Source organism: Girardinichthys multiradiatus, chromosome 11 (genome assembly GCF_021462225.1).
Source record: "Girardinichthys multiradiatus isolate DD_20200921_A chromosome 11, DD_fGirMul_XY1, whole genome shotgun sequence".
Lineage (NCBI taxonomy): Eukaryota > Metazoa > Chordata > Actinopteri > Cyprinodontiformes > Goodeidae > Girardinichthys > Girardinichthys multiradiatus.
Window position 1 is genome coordinate 19,024,986 of NC_061804.1, and position 20,154 is coordinate 19,045,139.

Consider the following 20,154-nt stretch of genomic DNA (forward strand, 5'->3'; position numbering starts at 1 on the left):
GACAATGGAATCTGGTAATTTTTAGCTAGAGGTAAGTGTTGTATGGACATTCTGGAGATCATGAAAATAAAAATTAGGCCTTTTTATTTGGTAGAAATGGTGAATGGACACACATCATAACTAGTCATCTCATCCTCAGTAGTTTTTATTTTAGTTTTATCTTCCAGGTACTGTAGATGGATTTTAGCTTTTGGGATTTTGATTTCCCTGATTTTCAGAGAATACATAAACCACAAAAAACAGTAAACACATTTTTTTTCAACTAATAGAAAATACAAAAGTCAAACAAACAAGTAGAAATATATTTAATATTAATTAAAACAGACTTGGTTATTGTTTGATTATTAATTACAAGATCTTGAAATGTTAATAAAGGAAATGTTTAACTTCTGTTCATATTTATTGTATCCAAGTAAAAATATCCTTCATGTGATTCTGTTTGATTCAGAAACCAAACCCAAGGACAAACAATATTAACATTAATTCTTCTTTCTACTGTGTGTCCCACAGTGAATCAGTCTATTTAGGTACTGCTTCCTTCATTTTATATGCCTTAAAATCCTTCAAAGTGTGCAAACCTCTGACAGGTTAATAAAAAACGTATTGAATACAAACGTAGATAAATGAGAATAAACAAACTCAGTTTCCTCCAACACCGAGTTCAACGACACTTCTATCATTGTTAATGAAATGGTGAATGGATTTAAGGCAGCAGTCAAGCATGCCCTACATATTATTGAAGATGCTGATTGGACTTATGATTTGTTTTATATTTACTTTGATCTTTTTTCCTTTTCAGGCAACAAAGGAAGACAGCAATATACTAGACGTTTCTCTTGAAGAGGGAAGGATGTTCTCAGCGGAAACATTTCTGAAACAAAAACAGAAAATATTAAATTCAATGTTTTTATTTGGTCATTTCCTTGATCTGCCTGGAAAATAACTTGTAGTAAAGATGTTGCATGAGCTTTTATGCTTTCCTTTCTACATGCTGTATTTCTATAGCATCAAATATGGTGCATAGCTTTAGTTTGTCTTAGGTAAGTCACTGTTTACTGACGTTTTAAGGGACTAGCATTATTATTCTTTTTAAATATGGTGTCACAGGAGTGGTAACCTAGTAGTTCGATAGCAGGGCATTTGCGTCCTGGAAAGGCCACAAGTACCCTGGTTCGAATCCCACCACCCGCCACTCTGGGTCCCTGAGCAAGACCCTTAGCCCCTGAATGCGCTGCACATTGGCAGCCCACTGCTCCCTTGGGATGGATTAGATGCAGAAGATAATTTCTCCATTGTGAGATCAATAAAGTGTGCATTTATTTTTATTTATTTACATGAAGCCTAAGGATTGTCATGTATGTTACTACAAAAAACCAGACACTCAATGTATCGCGAGCAGCAATACATTGTGTCTGCTTTCTTTTGTGTGAACAAATAAGGTGCATAAGCAGCACTTTGTCTTTAATGAAAACTAACACATTTCTAAATCAGGGTGACATTTGGTGCATACAAATTAAAATTACACTGACATTGAAAATGGAGCCTTCAGACAAGGTTTTATTTAACTTCTGTTTGCATGTGGTAGATAAAATCTTCCTAAAAATGTTTTCCAGCTCTTCTACAACTTTGTTTTTGTAGACTGTAACTAGTGGAAAGAAATAGTAAATCCTAAAAACAAATAAAGAAAAACGCTTACCACATCTTTTTTAACAACATTGAGACACGACAATGGAAAGTACAGGTAATAGTGTAATTCTGCATGCAAAACGTATTTTGTACAATGACTCATCAGGAAATACAGCACCAAACTTTATTTTTTTGGCCCTGCATTAAGTTCCTTCCATCTTCCTAATAACTCTGATAATTCACCCTCCCCATGGGTTGGGTGTGTTTATGCTAAAGTTATTTTCTGTTGCATGGTGCTTTGCATCCTTAACATAATAATAATAATAATAATTTAGACTTTAATGATCTCACAATGGAGAAATTATCCTCTGCATTTAACCCATCCCTTAGGGAGTAGTGGGCTGCCATTGTGCGGCACCCAGGGAGCATTCAGGGGCTAAGGGTCTTGCTCAGGGACCCAGAGTGGCAGGCTGTGGGATTCAAACCAGGGTATTTGTGGTCTCTCCAGGGCTCCACAGCTCCTCCAGATTTACCATGGGTAAATTGGCTGCTTTTCTGAATAATGCTCTCCTTGCCCAGCCTGTAGGTTTGGTAACTTTGCCGTTGACGTAACTTCATGGTTCAAAGTTTAGGATAATAATTTATAACCTAAACCTGTTTTAAACCTAATTCCTGACCTGCCATTTGTTCACTAATCAGAATTAGAATGAGCCTCTGAACAGAACAGCTGGATTTATGCTGAGATTATACACAGGTGGACTCTAATTTTGTTGCACAGGAATTTTTTTAAAGGATAAAGAGGGGTGCATACATAAGCACAACACACTTTTCAGATTTGTAGTTTCACAACTTTTAGAATACATGTATAATTTTGCTGCTACTTAATAATTATGCACTGCTTTATGTTTCTCTACCACATAAAATCCCAAAAATACATTGATGTTTGATGCTGGAAAACAACTAGAAGGTGCTGTCCACTTTAAAACGTTTCAACGAGACCCAGCAGAATTTTTGTTGAAAACCACTGAAGACATGAAAAGAAATAAATATTTTAGGTGAAACAAAGGAAATAAAAACTTTTGCTGGTACTGATCAATATTTATCTCACCTGAAGCAGAACAGCCGCCACAACGGCCAGCAAGGCCAGGAGAAGCATCCTCCCCACCCAGCCAAGGTCAAAGGTCTTCAGGATGAAGAAGCGGGCCCAGCCCAGTTTCTTGGGTGTGTGGGGCGGGTAGCGCATGTTGTTCACTCCCTCCATTTTCAGCTTTTTGATGAGACAACTACGCAGATGGCTCAGCTGGTCGAAGCTGTACTTGCCGTGGTAGCGGCCCATGCCGCTGTTCCCTGTCCAAAAAATTTACAGAGAAGGAGATAAGGAAAGAGGTTAGACTTAACTTCAACTGAAACAATGAGAATAACGTTCCTGAAAGTGTTTACACCCAAAAAACCCAACATGTTCTTTTTTGTTTCCTCCTTAATGTTAGTGTTGCTTTGTCCCAAAGTCTTTGGGTGTTAGATCTGGGGCAGACTTCACAGAGGAAACTCCTGATCTGACCAGTGACGACATGTTTAGCCGCATGCTGTCATTCAACCGCTGGCTGTCTAAGTGATGTCCAGAAAACAATGTGGGTTACATTGATAACTGGGGGAACATTTTGGGGAAAACCCGGTGTGATTCGGAAAGACGGCATCGATCCCACATTGGATGGAGCAGCTCTTCTTTCTAGGAATCTGGCCGAATTTATTAGTTCTCCAAAACTCTGACAACTCAGGGTTCAGACCAGGAAGCAGGGTCGTAGTTTAACACTCCTCTTTGCAGCTTCTGAAATGCTACCCACCCATTACCCTATTAAGACAGTGTCTCGCCCATGGCCAAAATTGAATAGATTAAAAAATAATCTAAAAGGAGGAGATCAGGAAAATCTTGACACTGAAAGTGATAGTCTAAATATAGCATTTAATGCTATCTTAGACTCAATTGGCTTTGCTCAAAACATTAACAAACCTACCCACCTTTGTCTTCATTATCTGGACCTTGTGCTGACATATGGCATTGAGTGTAAAGACTTAACAATATTTTCTCATAACCCTGTCCTGTCTGACCATTTCTTAATAACCTTTGAGTTTAATTTAACCGAGTACTCCACACCTGAAAGAAAATTTCATTACCGTAGATCATTATCAGACGATGCTGTAACAACCTTTAAAGAATCTGTTCCACTTTTAAATTTCCTCATTACCACAGAAAAGCACAGTGGAGGGCAATAATTCTGTTTCTGCCCTTTCACAAATTGATCCTTTTGTTCATAGTGTTTCTTCATCATTGCGTGACACATTAGACAATGCAGCCCCCTTGAAAAAGAATGTCATCATTCATAGGAGGCTAGCTCCTTGGTTTAATTCAGAGCTGCATACTTTAAAGCACAATGTTAGAAAATTGGAGAGAAAATGGCGCTCTACACACCTAGAGGACTCCTACTTAATCTGGAAAAATAGCCTACTGTTGTATAAAAAGACACTTTGCCAAGCTAGAACAGCTTTTTTCTCATCATTAATAGAAGAGAACAGGAATAATCCTAGGTTTCTCTTTAGTACAGTTGCTAAACTTACACAGAGTAATAGCTCTGTTGAGCCATCCATTCCCTTAGCTCTCAGCAGCCATGACTTTATGGGATTCTTCTTAAATAAAATTGATTCTATTAAAAATAAAATCTTTGACATACTCCCGAAAATGATTACTTCATCCTCAGCAAGTGAGACAACATTGGAAATAACTACTGAACCTGATTTGTGTTTGGACTGTTTTGATCCTGTGGAACTTCCTGAGTTATCAGAAATATTAGCTTCATCTAAACCTTCAACTTGTATGTTAGACCCAATCCCAACCAAATTATTTAAGGAAGTGTTCCCTCTGATTACCAGCCCCATTTTAGATATGATTAATCTATCTTTAGTAAATGGATATGTACCACAGGCTTTTAAGGTAGCTGTAATTAAACCTTGACTTAAGAAACCTTCACTTGATTGAGATGACTTGAAAAATTACAGACCTATATCCAATCTTCCATTATTATCTAAAAGTCTTGAGAAAATAGTTGCTAATCAAATGTGTGAGCATTTATACAGCAATGACCTGTTTGAAGAGTTTCAGTCAGGCTTCAGAGCTCATCATAGCACTGAAACAGCTCTGCTGAAAGTCACTAATGATATTCTTATGGCCTCAGATAATGGACTTGTGTCTGTTCTGGTTCTGTTAGATCTCAGTGCTGCATTTGATACAGTCGATCACAAAATTCTCTTAAAAAGGCTGGAATATGCTGTAGGGATCAGGGGAACAGCGCTAGGTTGGTTTAAATGTTATTTGTCTGACAGATTCCAGTTTGTTCATGTAAATGATAAATCATCTTTAAACTCCGGGGTTAATTGTGGAGTACCACAGGGCTCAGTACTTGGGCCAATTCTCTTTATTATATACATGCTTCCAATAGGTCAAATTATCAGGCAGCATAAGATAAATTTTCACTGTTACGCAGATGATACTCAGCTTTACTTATCCATAAATCCTGATTAACCCAACCAGTTAGATAGACTACAAGCATGTCTTGAAGATATAAAAACTTGGATGACTTTAAATTTTTTGCTTCTAAATTCAGACAATACAGAAGTTGTCATCTTTGGACCAGAGTCTTTAAAAAAGAAACTGTTTAGTCAATCACTTAACCTGGATGGCATTAAATTGACCAGGACATGTCATTTAAATCCCATATTAAAACAGGTTTCTAGGATTTCCTTCTTTCACCTCCAGAACATTACCAAAATTAGAAATATCCTATCCAGGAGTGACGCTGAAAAACTAGTCCATGCATTTGTTACTTCAAGGCTGGACTATTGTAATTCTTTACTATCAGGATGTCCACAAAATGCAGTTAAAAGCCTTCAGCTGATTCAAAATGATGCAGCAAGAGTTCTGATGGAAATTAAAAAGAGAGATCATATTTCTCATTTTTTAGCATCCCTTCATTGGCTCCCTGTTAAATCCAGAATAGAATTTAAAATTCTCCTCCTCACATATAAAGCTCTTAATGATTTAGCTCCATCATACAACAGAGATCTGATTGTTCCATATGTTCCTAACAGAGCACTTCGTTCTCAGACTGCAGGTTTACTGGTGGTTCCTAGAGTCTCTAGAAGTAGAATGGGAGGCAGATCCTTTAGTTATCAGGCTCCTCTCCTGTGGAACCAGCTCCCGGTTTTGGTCCGTGAGGCAGACACCCTGTCTACTTTTAAGGCTAGGCTTAAAACTTTCCTTTTTGATAAAGCTTATAGTTAGAGTGGCTTTGGTTATCAGGGAGGGAGCCTTCCTCCCTCCCTGAGTTAGGGGGAGTCAGGTTTAGCCTAACCCTGCTCAGTTATGGTTGAGGTGCAAACACACCCTCCATTTCTGCTACCTGTTTGACCCCTTCTCTTTTCCAATGGATATAATCAGTCTGACAGAGGGAAGTATCCCAATCCTTGTGGTTTTTAGTATAACAATGACCATCAGTGGGACCCTTTGTGGGGTACCTTGAGACGACATTGTTGTAAATAAGCACTGTTTAACTAAATAATCTGAACTGAAACTTTCTGTGTAGTTATACTGCTGTAGGCTTAGGCTGCTGGAGGACATAATGACCACTTTCACCCTCTTCGCTACATTCTCACACTACTCTCCAATTTTGCATTATTTGCTGTTATTTCAGCTTTAACTTTGTTCTCTCTTTTCTCTTCCTAGAAGCTACACCTGGCCTGACTCTGTGTCTGCCTGTGACACCTTTCTGGAGAGGGGCATCGTCCGAGCTTCTGCTGGCAACAACTTAATGCTCACCCTCTACCGATGATCCACATGGTCCTGTCTTTTAGTGTTTAACACTTTCTCTCTCCTAGACATGGCAATTGACTGAGCTTAACTGTAACAAACTTTATGTGCTCTTTTTCAGACTCTAACCTTGAAACCTGGCTCAGAGTTTATCTGTTCTTTCTGTCTAGATTAAATGACTAAAGGAGTTACATCCATTAACATTTACTTTTCCTTCCCATAGAAAGTACTCCTGGATCAGTGCTTCTTTGTTCTCTTTGTGTCTCTGCTCTGTTCTCTCAAACCCCCAGTCGGTCGTGGCAGATGGCCGCTCACACTGAGCCTGGTTCTGCTGGAGGTTTCCTCCTGTTAAAAGGGAGTTTTTCCTCTCCACTGTCGCTACATGCATGCTCAGTATGAGGGATTGCTGCAAAGTCACCGCCAGTGACTGTCCACTGTCTCTACATGCTCATTCAGGAGGAGGGAATGCTGCAAGTCACTGACTGGATGCAATCTGCTGGGTTTCCTTAGACAGAAAAACTTTTTATCCAATTTGAATAAATAACTAACTCTGACTGCACTGTTCAATGATTAGGATTAATTGGAATATATCTACCTGACTGTTGTGAAGTGCCTTGAGACAACATGTGTTGTGAATTGGCGCTATATAAATAAACTGAATTGAATTGAAACAAAAACTGTTTTTGTTTTTGTAATCAGCTTTATGTGTATTGTGTGATTTGTTTTTATCAGAGCTTTAAACTGCAAATAATTCAAAGTATTAAGTCATCTCTATATGTGTCCAGCTTGAAATCATGCTTTAACTAAATTTATTTAACATTATAGGTTTGTACCAGTTAAATATTTTATTTTGTCCAATATCTGACACTAGAGGACACCCTGACACCTTGCACATTATATATTTGCTCCTGTTCAGAGATAATGAGTTATGTAAGGCATTTTGTAGTGGTCCTGTGTGGACTTACCCACTCCACCAAATGGCAGCGAGTTGACAGAAAAATGAACCAGACAATCGTTGGCCAGGAATCCTCCACTGGACGTCTCATCTCTCATTCTATTGATCACCTTCAGAGAGAAAATCACACGTCAAATGCCATGTGTGAATCTGAGTGTTGGACTCCGTCTCCTGGAAGTTATTTAAGTCACCGGTTACAGTTTGAGATGTTGCTTCTTGTGTGAACGATAAACGATGCTTGTGGTGTCTCCAGGGGTCAGTTTTAGGCTCTGGATTGTTTGTTACACAGAAATGACAATCAGTGCCATGAAAAGGTTTTATCTCCTGTAAAGTTTTCTTTTTTTATGGGTTTTTTGATCATGTTTCAAATTATTAAACTAATTTTAATGTCAAAGATATCTGACCTGAAAAATAATATTTAAAAAATGTCAGAAATGCAACCAGTCTGACAACATGAATGAGGCTAAAAGATCTCAACAAGCAACACATTATGCTCAGATCTAAAGGACATTTTCATCGACATTTATCTGGCAAGTGTAACAAAGCCATTTTTAACACTTTGTGACTCCAGTGAACCCGGTTGAGACCCATTATAAAAGAATAGAGAAAACAAGAAGCAAATTTACCAGGAGCGGCCAGCCTACAAAAATTACTCAAAGAGCAAACTGACAACATATCCAGGAGGTCAGAAAATGCCTAGAGAAACATCTAAACCAGTGAAGACTTTACTTGGTTCAGTGGAGTTATGTCAGATGATTTTGAATCCTAATTGTTTTGCGTTGTTTTATAACGTTTAGAATTAAGATAACCAGCATGTCCATGTCTAAAGTGTGGATACAAATATGACGGGTTTTATTTCATGTAATTTGCTGTTTTTCTTTTTTTTAAGATATTTTTTCAGCACTAGTGGCCTTTTTTTATTTATTTTTTGACAGTAGGCAGACAGGAAAGAGGGGTAGAGAGAGGGGGAGACAAATGTCGCCGGGTCCGGGACTCGAACCCGGGACCGCGCCCGTAATTTGCTGCGTTTAATGTTTATACCTACAAGGGAACTTAAGTCTATGTGGGCTCCTGGGAATTTATAAGAAAGTGCTTTTTCTCACTCCTTTCTTCCTGATTTCTAAACTAAATCAGTAAACTTCCATATTGTTTTGTAATTTGCTTTATTCATAAGCTTTCTGTAAGTAGTTTTTGCTGTTGGAATAAAGTAAGTTTAATAAAAAATGACATGTGCAGGTCTGCAGTAGTGATGCTCAGATATACCTTCTCATCTGCAGAGAAAACATACAGAGCCAGAGGTTTTTCTCCCTTGTTGATGAACTTTATGGCCTCGTCCAGGCCACTGACAGGAAGGATGGGAAGCAGAGGTCCAAAAATCTCCTCCTGCATCACAGCGGCCTCGGGCTTCACGTCCCGCAGAACAATGGGACCTAAACACAACACGAAGACAATATTTTACAAACAACAGCTGTAACTGTCTGAGTTAAAACACTGCATCTAGTCTCTTGATAGGTCTGTTTCATAGCAGACACATTCATACATCTGTTTTTGTCCGGGTATCTCAGGTCAAACAGTCTGTTGAGCAATTAACCTTATGAAATGATCTAGTATTTTCATATGAAACATGTGTGGTTGGACAGATGTTTTACCAATGAAGCAGTTTGACTCATCGTTGTCTCCTCCTGCAGCCACTGTGCTGTCCTTCAACAGACCCATGATCCTCTTAAAGTGGCGCTGGTTGATGATGCGGCCATAATCAGGGCAGGTCTTTGGATTGTCCGTGTAGAAATCCTGCAAAAAAATTGTTTCAGATATGAAATAAAGCTACTCTTGTCCTCGTGTTGCAGGTTTCATCGTCTCATCATGTATATTTACCCTAGCGTTAATGCAATGTGACGTTTCAAATCATGTTTGAAACGTAGAGTTTCCTGTACCTTAATGGACTTCTTGACCTCCTCGATGACCCGGTCTTGAATGCTGGGCTCACAGAGGATGTAGTCTGGGGCGATGCAGGTCTGACCACAGTTTGTGTACTTTCCCCAGGTGATCCGTCTAAACAGAAGTGTTAACAGAAGGGTGTCAGCAGGAAGTATTGGCAGCAATGCAACAACTCAATTCAATAGTACAATTGACAGAAAATTTTACGAAAGGGTAAATATGTTGAAAAGAACGCAATATGAAGATTGGAGAAACTAAAAAAATTAAATGTAGGTGGGACCTGCAGGCTATGCTAATGTCACAGTTCTTGTCGATGTAGCAGGGGCTCTTGCCGCCCAGCTCCAGGGTGACGGGTGTTAGGTGTTTGGCAGCGGCTTCCATGATCACTTTGCCCACCATACTGTTGCCGGTGTAGAAGATGTGATCGAATCTCTGCCGCAGCAGCTCCTGGGTCTCTGGAACTCCTCCCGTCACTACAGGATAAAGCTCCTAAAACAAAACAAACAGCTTAAATTAATGAAAAGAGTGTTAATTCAAATCTCCACTGTTCAAATACCCATAACATTGAGGTGATACCGTACTATGGAACGTGTATAAATTCCCTGCATGTCTGGCTTTATGTTTGGATTTCTAATGTGGCAGATATCTCAGTTCCAGCTATAAAATGGGTTTGAATTTCCTGCAAAAATGTAAAATCCAGGTCAGACTTTCAATATGAAACCTGGAAAAAAAACAGTGCATACGCACACTCTAATGATGGATAGACGGGCAAACAAATGAACAGATTAATAGCTGGGTGGAGAGGTGGATGAATGGACAGATAAACAAATGAATGGATGGAAGGACAGAGGAATTTAAGTCTGGGAAACCAAATATTTTTCAATACTCATTTTAAAGCTTTAAAACCCTTAGAACTTCATTTAAAATAATTTTAAAACCCTAACCCTTCATTTGTAGAGCAGTTTTCATTCAGCCATGGTAAGAGAAAATGTTTTAGAGAGGTTAAACTCCATGTTACTATAAAATTATCTTCAAAGCAAATTCATGACCGACAGTAAAATTGAGTGTGAGCCAGCTCACATCAGTACTTGTCCTTCGATATGATAAGACATGGACATCTCCAAGGCTGAGCTCCACAGTGTTGTCTTTTTTTATCAGTAAAGCTGCGTGTTGCATGCATCACATACAAGCTTAATACCATATTTGGCTTTATTGTTTCTGAATGTGGGAAATGTCTGTGATGCCAAATAACGTGTTACAGTTTTCTGCTCACACAGTTTTGATTATACACTGTAATTAAATACTTATACATATAGGATGAGGCCATTCATAAGTATTAAATTACTTGTGTTTGTGAGCATATTGTCGAAATGTGTTTGACTAATAATAATAATGTTTTATCCTTTGAAATGGTTTTTTAATTCAGAACACAAAACCAAAGCTTCTTAGCTCCGTTTTCCTTTTTTTTCTGACTGTAACCCATCTTCAGTATCCGCAATCTTTGCATCAGTATTTGTTACAGAATTTTATCTGCATTGTTAATATCTTGTCATTCTTGGAGGGACTTTGTCTTTCGGCACACACTCATTTAACAGTTTTCTTATGCTCCTGTTGCTTTTCTCATATATGCATAATGGCGTTAAGCCATGTTAGAACATTCATTCGTTAAAGCAAACCGATTTCCTTAGCTTTATGAGGGTCATCCCTCACCTTGTCGAGATAAAGTGGCAAGAGATCCTCCATGACTTTTGCAGTGTGAACACAGACTTCTGACGGCTTCACCACAGCTGCGTTACCTGGACAGGTGAACGAGTAAAGCAGCAGGTGTTATAGGACAAAGAAAAAGATCTTCAAGCTGAAGATTTCTGAACTAATTGATTGAGCAACAAGCTTGAAAAAAACATGTTGTCATTGGCTTTAGACTAAAAAATAATATAACATGGTTGATCTGTGACCTCGATAGAAACACAAGAATTCAAACTTAAACATTACAAAGTTAGTTTATACAGTGCCTTGAAATAGTATTCACACCCCCATTTTGAAACTAACACATTGTAGAAACACCCATTCACTGTGATTTTACCTGCAGGTCTTTTGGTTAATGTTGCTCAGTTCTGCACATCTAGAGACTGAAACTTTGCTCATTGTTTGCAAATTGCTCAAGGTTAGTCACATTGAATGGAACACCAATTTTCAAGTCTGGTCACAGATTTTCAGTTAGATTTTGGTCTGGACTTTGACCGGGTACTCCTGACAAATGAATATGCTAGAAGATGAGCCTCTGCCTCGGCCTCAGCTCTTTTCCAGCCACTAACAGGTTCTCTTCCAGGATTGCCCTGTTTGTTGCTCCATCAACTTTGACCAGTTTCCCTGCTCTGGTTGAAGAAAAGCATCCCCAAAGCATGATGCTGCCACCAATTTGGGAATGGAGTATTCATTGGGTTGATGTGCTGTATTTGTTTTCTGCAAACAGGACCTCTTGTGACTTTCGGCACTGGCTTTTCTTTTGCCACTTTTCGAAAAAGGACATATTCGTGGAATCCAGCTGTTCTTTCCACAGATTCTGCCACCTGAGCTGAGGATTGCTGCAGCTGCTCCAAAGTTACCGTGGGCCTGTTGGTTGCTTCTCTGATTAATGCTCTCCTTGTCAGCGTAGGACAGCCATGTCTTAGTAAGTTTGCAGTGTACTTTTTCTCCCTGACCCATCTGCTGTGTTAGTCTTCATGATGCTGTTTGTTCACCAATGTTCTCTAACCCACCTCTGAGGCCTTCATGGCACAGCTTTATTTATTCTGCGATTAAATTGCATACAGGTTGACTCCATTTACAAATTAGGTGACTTGATCTTATTTAGGGGCATCAGAGTAAAAGGCAGCTTAATACAAGGCCCTGGCACACCTTTCAGATTTCTATTTGTGATTCATTTGAAAAAAACACGCATCATTTTCCTTGGACTTTACACTAATGCACCACTCTATGTTGATTTATGACATAAAAAAAATGCAGTCAAGTTGGTGGTTGTAACTTGACAAAATGTGAAAAGGTTCAAAGTATATGAATACTCCTGCAAGACACAGTATCCCTATCAAACTAATGTTTCACTTATTCAGGACATAATTCCCTGACACTACAACTCCCATAATCCATCTGAATTTCCTGAATACATTAAAGACTCAGACAGCTCACCATTGTCAACAGCCTGAGATTCTGACATAACAGACTTTAACTGCAGGATCATTTGGACTTATTGCTGGTGTGTGCAAAGATTACATCTCATGCAAGGAAAAACTCAATTAAGCTTAGTGATTATTTCATTAAGGTTTGTGTAGCATGTATGGTGATTTAAACATATTTTTTAAGGGTTCCATACTGAACTTAAAAAAAAAATCACATATGGCACCATCTTATCAAAATAAACTGATTATTTTTATCACTGATTGCACAATAATAACCCACAATTTTAATCATTTCAAGGCACCTTAAGATGATGCTCTCACCGACTTTTGACCTGAAGATTTATTTTATTATGTGAGTTTATCAAAGACGTCTAACCCACCAGGCTGACAAAGGCATTTGTGTTAAGGTCTGATACTGCCAGAGTAAAGTCCATCGTGTGCAAACACGCTGCTCATTCCTCTCACTCTGAATATTTGAGTCTAAGTGGTATTTATATAACAGATCTACAGATGAGCATCTGCACCAGACCTCAGAGCCCTATTTAAGTATGTAATAAAGCTAAGACTGGGGATATGAAACAAAGAAGTGCTTAGAATATTGCATTGTCAAGGTAAACAGTAAACAGCAGAGACCACGCCCAACGCTGAGGTTTGCATCACAAAGAAATCAGAGCTGAGCCAAAAACATTTTTTCTAGAGCCTCAGCATGAGCTCACAGCAGTCTTAAAGGTACAGAATTGAGTTATTCATGATGTTACTCTACTGAATAAAGCTGAGTTTAGACATGCAAGATTACACTTTTAAACACATAGACCTCATGGGGTCATAAAAAAGCTACTAAATTACTAAGAGTAGATTTCCCAGTGACTAGGTTGTTAACCTCTAAACCTCTTCTGAGTGTGCTCATGATTGTGGTGTAGAGTTCACAGCATGAGCTTTGACCCACTTATCTACATGAAAATATAAAGCATTCGGCAAAGCTCTGGGAAAAAAAGGAGAAGCAGAACACTGGTGATCACAAGACGGGCCTGAAAAGCTACAGCCGAACCAGAAAGAACCTCTATACACACATTTTTAAGTTTTTAAAAAATAATACTTTGTTTTTAAATGTTATAATAATTTATGCAGCTTAGAGCAAACGTTATTGACTAAATGTTGCAAAATTTGAAGCACAGATTTCCTGTCTGCCAAGTCCAGTGATTTCTATTTTCCAAGTGTTCCAGTTATTTCCTCCTGTCCTGTAAGGGACTGTTCTTTTCTATTAAAAGCAGTTTTCAATAGAAAAGGATGTTTTTTTTTGAGCCAGCTGACTTTCTTCAAATTAGATATTATGTTTTCTGATCAAACAAAAATAAACCCTAAATTATCTCCTACTGGTAGATATTGTTTATGGAGTCCTGAAGCCACATGTCTTCACAGTAGACTTTAAGCTGCTTATAGAACTTACTTTAAATCAGGGATCTCACACTCCAGTCCCCAGGGGTAGACATCCTGCTACTTTGAGATGTGTATCTGTTTTAACACCCCTAAATCAACCAATAAGGTCATTTCCAGGACTCTATAGAAATTGACTGTGTTCTGAAGAGGGGATTCAGCCATTTCATTTAGATGTTTTTGAACCACAGATGCATCTAGAACAGGAATCTTCAACTCCAGTCCTTGAGAGCTACTGCCTTAAAACATTTATAAACATTCCTGCTCCAACACAGCTGAATCAAATGATTGAATTACCTCTTCAGCATGCCATAAAGTTTGGCAAAGGTCTGATAATGAACTATTCATTTGATTCAGGTGGGTTGGAGCAGAGATGCATCTAAAAACTGCAGGGTAGTAGCTCTTGAGGACTGGAGTTGTAGACCCCTGATCTAAAAGTGACAGGACACCTGCCATTAAGAACTGCCATATTCCCTCAAATGTCAAAAGCTGGTACATAGATCCTCCTGAATGTTGTAAACGGATGCTTTTTCGGCATCAGCTTGCTCTTTTGCATTTCGTCCTACATGAACATTGTTAAAATGAAACAACCAAACGTACAACAGTATGAGATAATGAGGGAACAAATGACTGGTAGACCATGTGAACTAAACGTGAATGTGAACCTTATTGGATCCCACTCTACCTTTTGACCAGCCCCTAAGAAAAAACGAGCCACAGTACCTGCTGCGATTGCTCCAATGAGTGGCTGAATAGTGACTGCCCACGGGTAGTTCCAGGCCCCGATAATTAGCACCACCCCCAGTGGCTCAGGTTGGATGTAAACCGTGTCAGAGAGGGTCAGCAGGTTCTTCTCTACAGGACGGGGGGCTGCCCATTCCTTTAGCTTCTGGATGGCCAGGCTGATCTCCCCCTCCAGACCCAGAGTTTCGAACAGCTGTGTCCCCACTTCGCTCTGACGATAAAGACGATGATATTAGACATACAGTTAACTAATGTAGAAACTGAGAAATATGCCTCGGCCTTAAGAGTAAAAATCAGAAATTTACTCAACAAAAAGGCATTATGCAGCTGCAAAAATCAATATTAACAAAATCTGTTTTCCTAAGCACATTAAAAAAACTGAGCAGGGTAGTTTACCTTTGCATTTACCCCTCTTTACTCTGATATCCTTTAACTAAATCTAGTGCAACCAACTTCTACTTAATAGTTAACCTGTGTGGAGTTTATTCTCAGTATAAATCCAGCTGTTCCGTGAGGGCCATCTAATGTTTGTTAGAGAACATTAGATGAAAAACAAGGTTATGAAGACAAAGGAACACAGCAGACAGGCCAGTGATTAACTTGTAAAGAAGTTTAAACCAGGGAAAGGTTATAAAACAATCTCCCTGAACACACTATCCTCACAAAGAAACATAGTGGTGGTAGTAGGAAGACTGTTCCCCAGGAGATCAAGGGGCCAGGTCAAATTTAATGGGATTGTGGATGTAAACAAACACAGGGCAACACTACGAGAAAACATGTTAAAAGTGGCATTAGTGTGCATTAGAATGGCCTAGTCAAAGTCAGTCAATCATTTTCTACCGCTTATTCCATAGTGGGTCACGGGGGAGCTGGTGCCTATCTCCAGCAGTCTATGGGCGAGAGGCGGGGTACACCCTGGACAGGTCGCCAATCCATCACAGGGCAACACACAAACAACCACACACACACTCATTCATACACCTAAGGGCAATTTAGAGTTACCAATTAACCTAACAGGCATGTCTTTGGACTGTGGGAGGAAGCCGGAGTACCTGGTGAGAACCCACGCATGCACAGGGAGAACATGCAAACTCCATGCAGAAAGACCCAAGGCCAGGAATTGAACGCAGGACCTTCTTGCTGCAAGGCAACAGTGCTACCAACTGTGCCACCGTGCAGTTTTCCTAGTCAAAGTACTGATCAAAATCCAATGAAGAAAGTTGAAGGGGGCATAAATACTTTTGGAAGGCACTGTATGTCATTTTTTATGGTTTGTTAGAGAACCCAAATGCAGAGACTGACAGTGGTGGAAAGGAGCAGAGTTTGATAATAATAAACAAGGAGAAACTTGAAGGAGTATCACAGGGAGAGCTGGAAATGAAACACGGAGGAGTCTAACGAAAGAATCCACTGCAAAGCAATGAAAAACAAGGAGCTTAAATACTGAGGCAGGGGTGAAAAATGACAAGGAAACCGGGTGAGTTAATCAGAGCGGATGTGAAACAGTTGTGGCAGAATGAGAGCAGTAAAACTGAAGGAGGGAGGCTAATAAACACAAAGGAAGCTGGCCTAAAGGATCTACACACCAAGAGGAAAATACTAACACTGATCTGAGAGAATGCATAAAAATGCACAGAGAACACAACACAAGACATAAGTCAGAAACTTAGCACAGAAGAATGAACTATATGGAAACATACTAACAATAATATTGAGCAACACAGACAAATGAGGTGAATATGGAAAGCCCTAAACAATAATAACAACTCAATAACAAGATCAGAAAGGAAACACGAACAGAAGTGGATCATAACACTGTAGCGTTTATCATGTAAGAAATGTTCTATGATAAGGCTTAAAAAAATCTAATTCACTTTATTTTCTTATCTTTCCAAGCTAAATACCTTTTGAGTTAAAGTTAGAGTATCAGACTCAAACAGAGCACGACTGGTTTATTTTAAGGATTCCTTTTTTTTCTCCGATTTTTTGAAAATCAAAAGTTGAGTGTTTTATGCATATTTCTTATACTTATCACTCACTTTATTGAGATCTTTCTTGCTGGCATCTGAGATCTCTTTTTGCTTTTCTAAAAATAACCGCTGCAGGTTCTTCAGCTGGAGGATCCGGTACTCCAGAGATCTGGGCCGTCCTGTTTCGAAGGCTTTCCTGGCCCGAGCCACCGCCTGCTGCTCTCGAGACATCTTAAACCAAAATACAAAAGTATAATTGTTCAGAGCAGCGGTTTATTAGCTTTTCATCTTAATACAAAAACAATAACAGTGGCTGGAGTCAAACTAAAAATGTATAGAAAGGGCCTTAAAATTAAATACATCCTTGCTGCTTCCACAGGATTTAAGAGGGTAAGTAGCAGCCAGTCTTGGTGGTCTGAAGCATACAGGTGTGTGTTATTACAATCCTAAGAAGGAAAAACATTAGCAATGACTTTAGAGAATCAACTAGGTAAGGATTATATTGCCATTTTTGAACAATCTTAAATTAATCCTCATAGACAGGCAAGATTATTCACAAGAGGAATCATCAAAGGACTGGACATCCCAGACAAATTTACCCCATGTTCAGACCTTGTGATGCTTAATGAAGTTAATAAAAAGAAAACCAATACCTACATATCAGACTATGCAGGTCTAAGTTAGCATGTCAAATTTCAAAGTTCATGACAATACAACTAGAAAACGACCCAAAAAGTATGAGATGTCTGGGAGCACATCCTTTCTCTTTAGAAAGGTTGCAAACCTAGGACTTAGGTTTGCCAAGTTGCACCTGAATGAGTCAAATGACTCTGGAACATTTAATTTTGGACAGATGAGATAAAAGCTGTAAAAAAGAACAATGTCATATTTGGGGAACAAATAACCAGAGCTCTCAAAACTGTCAAGCACAGTGGTGGAGGGGTGATAATTTGGGCTTGTTTTGCATCCACTGTTTGTCTTCACCACTTTGTCATTGAGCCGTGCGTGATCTACTCTGTGTACCAAAGTATTCTAAAATTAAATATGAAGCAGTTTGTCTAACAGCTCAGCCTTGATCCAACTGGGTCATAAAGAGGAAAATAATCTGAATTACAGTATCGAATCTACCACAGAACAGCTGAAACAGAGTAGAGTGAAGGTGTTGCAATGGCCCAGTCAAAGTTCAGACCTCAACCTGAATGAAAAGGACCTTTAATGAGCTGTTCTTATATGAAAATCTACAAACCTCAATGAACCTAATGTTTTCAGGAATAGTGGTCAAAATACCTACAGTGATACAAGAGACTGACAGTTATACAAAAAACGAAAAATACTTCTACTTACTGCAGTTAAAGCGTGATATATATATATGTTTTTTTTTTAAAACATTTCTATTCCTGTAAGCCAATTTTCCTCTAGACTAACACGATGTTGTGTGCATGTAATACACGCTTTATCTGGCCTGTTGAGACGTAGTTTGAACTGCTCTTTGTTTAGAGACACAAAGAAAGCGCAGTAATTTGAGTGCAGCGAACCCTCCATAACAACAACATGCTGGGCTGGTTCCCAGTTAAATCGGTAGAGCCAAACTGCACACATTCAACATCCGGTTCACGGCTTGATACATAGCGGATCTGTGTCGTTTTAAGCAATTTGCAGGTACAACTTTTTCCTAATCAGTTACCCTTGCAGCACCGATCATCTTATCATTGTTAGGATCTTTCAGGCAAATATTGACCTATTTACTTTATACCAACAGGATCTATGGCCTAGTTAAAGCTCCATTGATCTGTCTGAGTTTTGGTACATGTACAGCATACACAGAGAAAAACCCCCATAGCTCTGATTGTTTAACTCCTACCTTTATAATTTCAGAGGGATATTTAAGGTCCTCCGCAGCCTGGATGGTGCGTTTATCCGCGGGGCTAAACAATGACTGCATGCCGACAGAAGCAGCCCTCCTCTCCCCGCTAGGTTCCACCCACTCGTGGGCAGGACGGAGTCGCTTCAGAAGGGCTCAGTTTGCATATTTCCCCGCAGCTACAGCGGGAACTTCAGCATCAACCGCTTTATGTCGCAATGATAGGGTTTCCAAACTGTGATATATTTTGTTTTAGAGGAGACACAGCGGTCCAAAACATTATCTCTAGCGCCACCGGCCGGTCAGAAATTCACATTGTTGTGCAGTTTGAACAGCTAATGCCACCATCTTTGTTTTTTTTTTTTTACTGGCACACTTGTACAAAACTATAGGAACATACTTAGTAGGTTATTAGTAATAATTCCATAATATTTACAGTGCTAAACCCACCCATTAATATACTATCGTTACGTTATGGAGCACTTTACTGTTTTCTTTGGGTTTTAAAGGTTAATTTTAAATCATCACAAAAGGATGTCATCCATTAACTAGTTTATGAATTATTCAACTGACAATTTAGTTTGTAAACATTGCCATTCCTATTGTTGCAAATCTTGTTTAAATCTATTTTAAGAACTAAAATTGAGAAAATAAAAAATAAGCATTTTTCCAAACCTTACAATGCTTTGCAAAGATAATCACACCTCTTGATAGTTTTCACATTTTTTTCCTTTTACAACCACAATATTCAACATATTCTTGTAAGATTTATGGGAAACAGCAACATTAGCATGTATTTGAAGTGGAAGAAAAAGACTAAAGATGTAAATAATTAAATTCTTTTTTTTATAAAATTCGAGTGTGCCCTGCATTTATATTCCGCCCCTCTGAGTCAATGCAAAGAAATGTGGAGTGTGCATCATGCAAATACAACAGCAAGTGTTTGGAGTATGTCTCTACTAACTTTGCACAACTAAAGGCAAACGGTTTGGACCATTATTCTTTACATTGTAGCTCAGTCAGATTGGATGGTGAGCCTCTATGAACAGCAGCTTCTAACCCTTGCCACAGGATCTTAGTTGTATTTTGCTCTGGACTTTGAATGGGCCATTCTAGCACATGAATATACATTGATCTAAATCCTAAGAAGAAGCCTCCAAGAAGGAAGGCTGGTGCCTTTCTTGAGGGAGAAGAGAAAATGGATGCATGTTCATCTACTGTTCAGTAGACACACTCAACTTGGTTGAAGCTCCTTTTGCATGAATTACTGCATCAATGCAGTGTAGCATGGAGGTGATTTACCTGTGGTTCTGAGCCTGTGGTCCTTCAGCTCATCTAAATTGTTGGGTCTGGTGCCTCTTATCTTTGTCTTGACAATACTCCACAAAATCTCTTTGTGGATTAGATCACACCTGTTTGCTTTCCAATCAAGCACAGTGACCAGTGTGGCCATTAAAGCAGGTCTCTAAAATTTGCTGGTAGACGGCTGCACTGACTTTGAACTTGATAAAACACAGTGCACAAACTCCAGTGGATAACATGACTCCTCAAATCATCACCAACAGTGGAAACCTTACACTGGACCTCAGTTT

At 39.1% G+C, this 20,154-nt stretch overlaps 1 protein-coding gene across 1 annotated transcript; it reads right to left on the reverse strand.

The window, feature by feature from the left end:
- Window positions 1–288: 288 nt before the first annotated feature.
- On the reverse strand, window positions 289–18,842 carry aldh3a2b (aldehyde dehydrogenase 3 family, member A2b). The gene is made up of 11 exons (XM_047379963.1): window positions 18,563–18,842; window positions 16,771–16,932; window positions 14,711–14,942; window positions 11,088–11,173; window positions 9,658–9,866; window positions 9,374–9,491; window positions 9,089–9,230; window positions 8,703–8,869; window positions 7,450–7,549; window positions 2,735–2,973; window positions 289–871 (listed from the first exon to the last, which is right to left on the reverse strand). Exons 1-11 carry the CDS (start codon window positions 18,641–18,643, stop codon window positions 857–859), a joined length of 1,551 nt encoding a protein of 516 aa, XP_047235919.1. The 5' UTR covers window positions 18,644–18,842; the 3' UTR covers window positions 289–856.
- Between the last annotated feature and the right edge of the window lie 1,312 nt (window positions 18,843–20,154).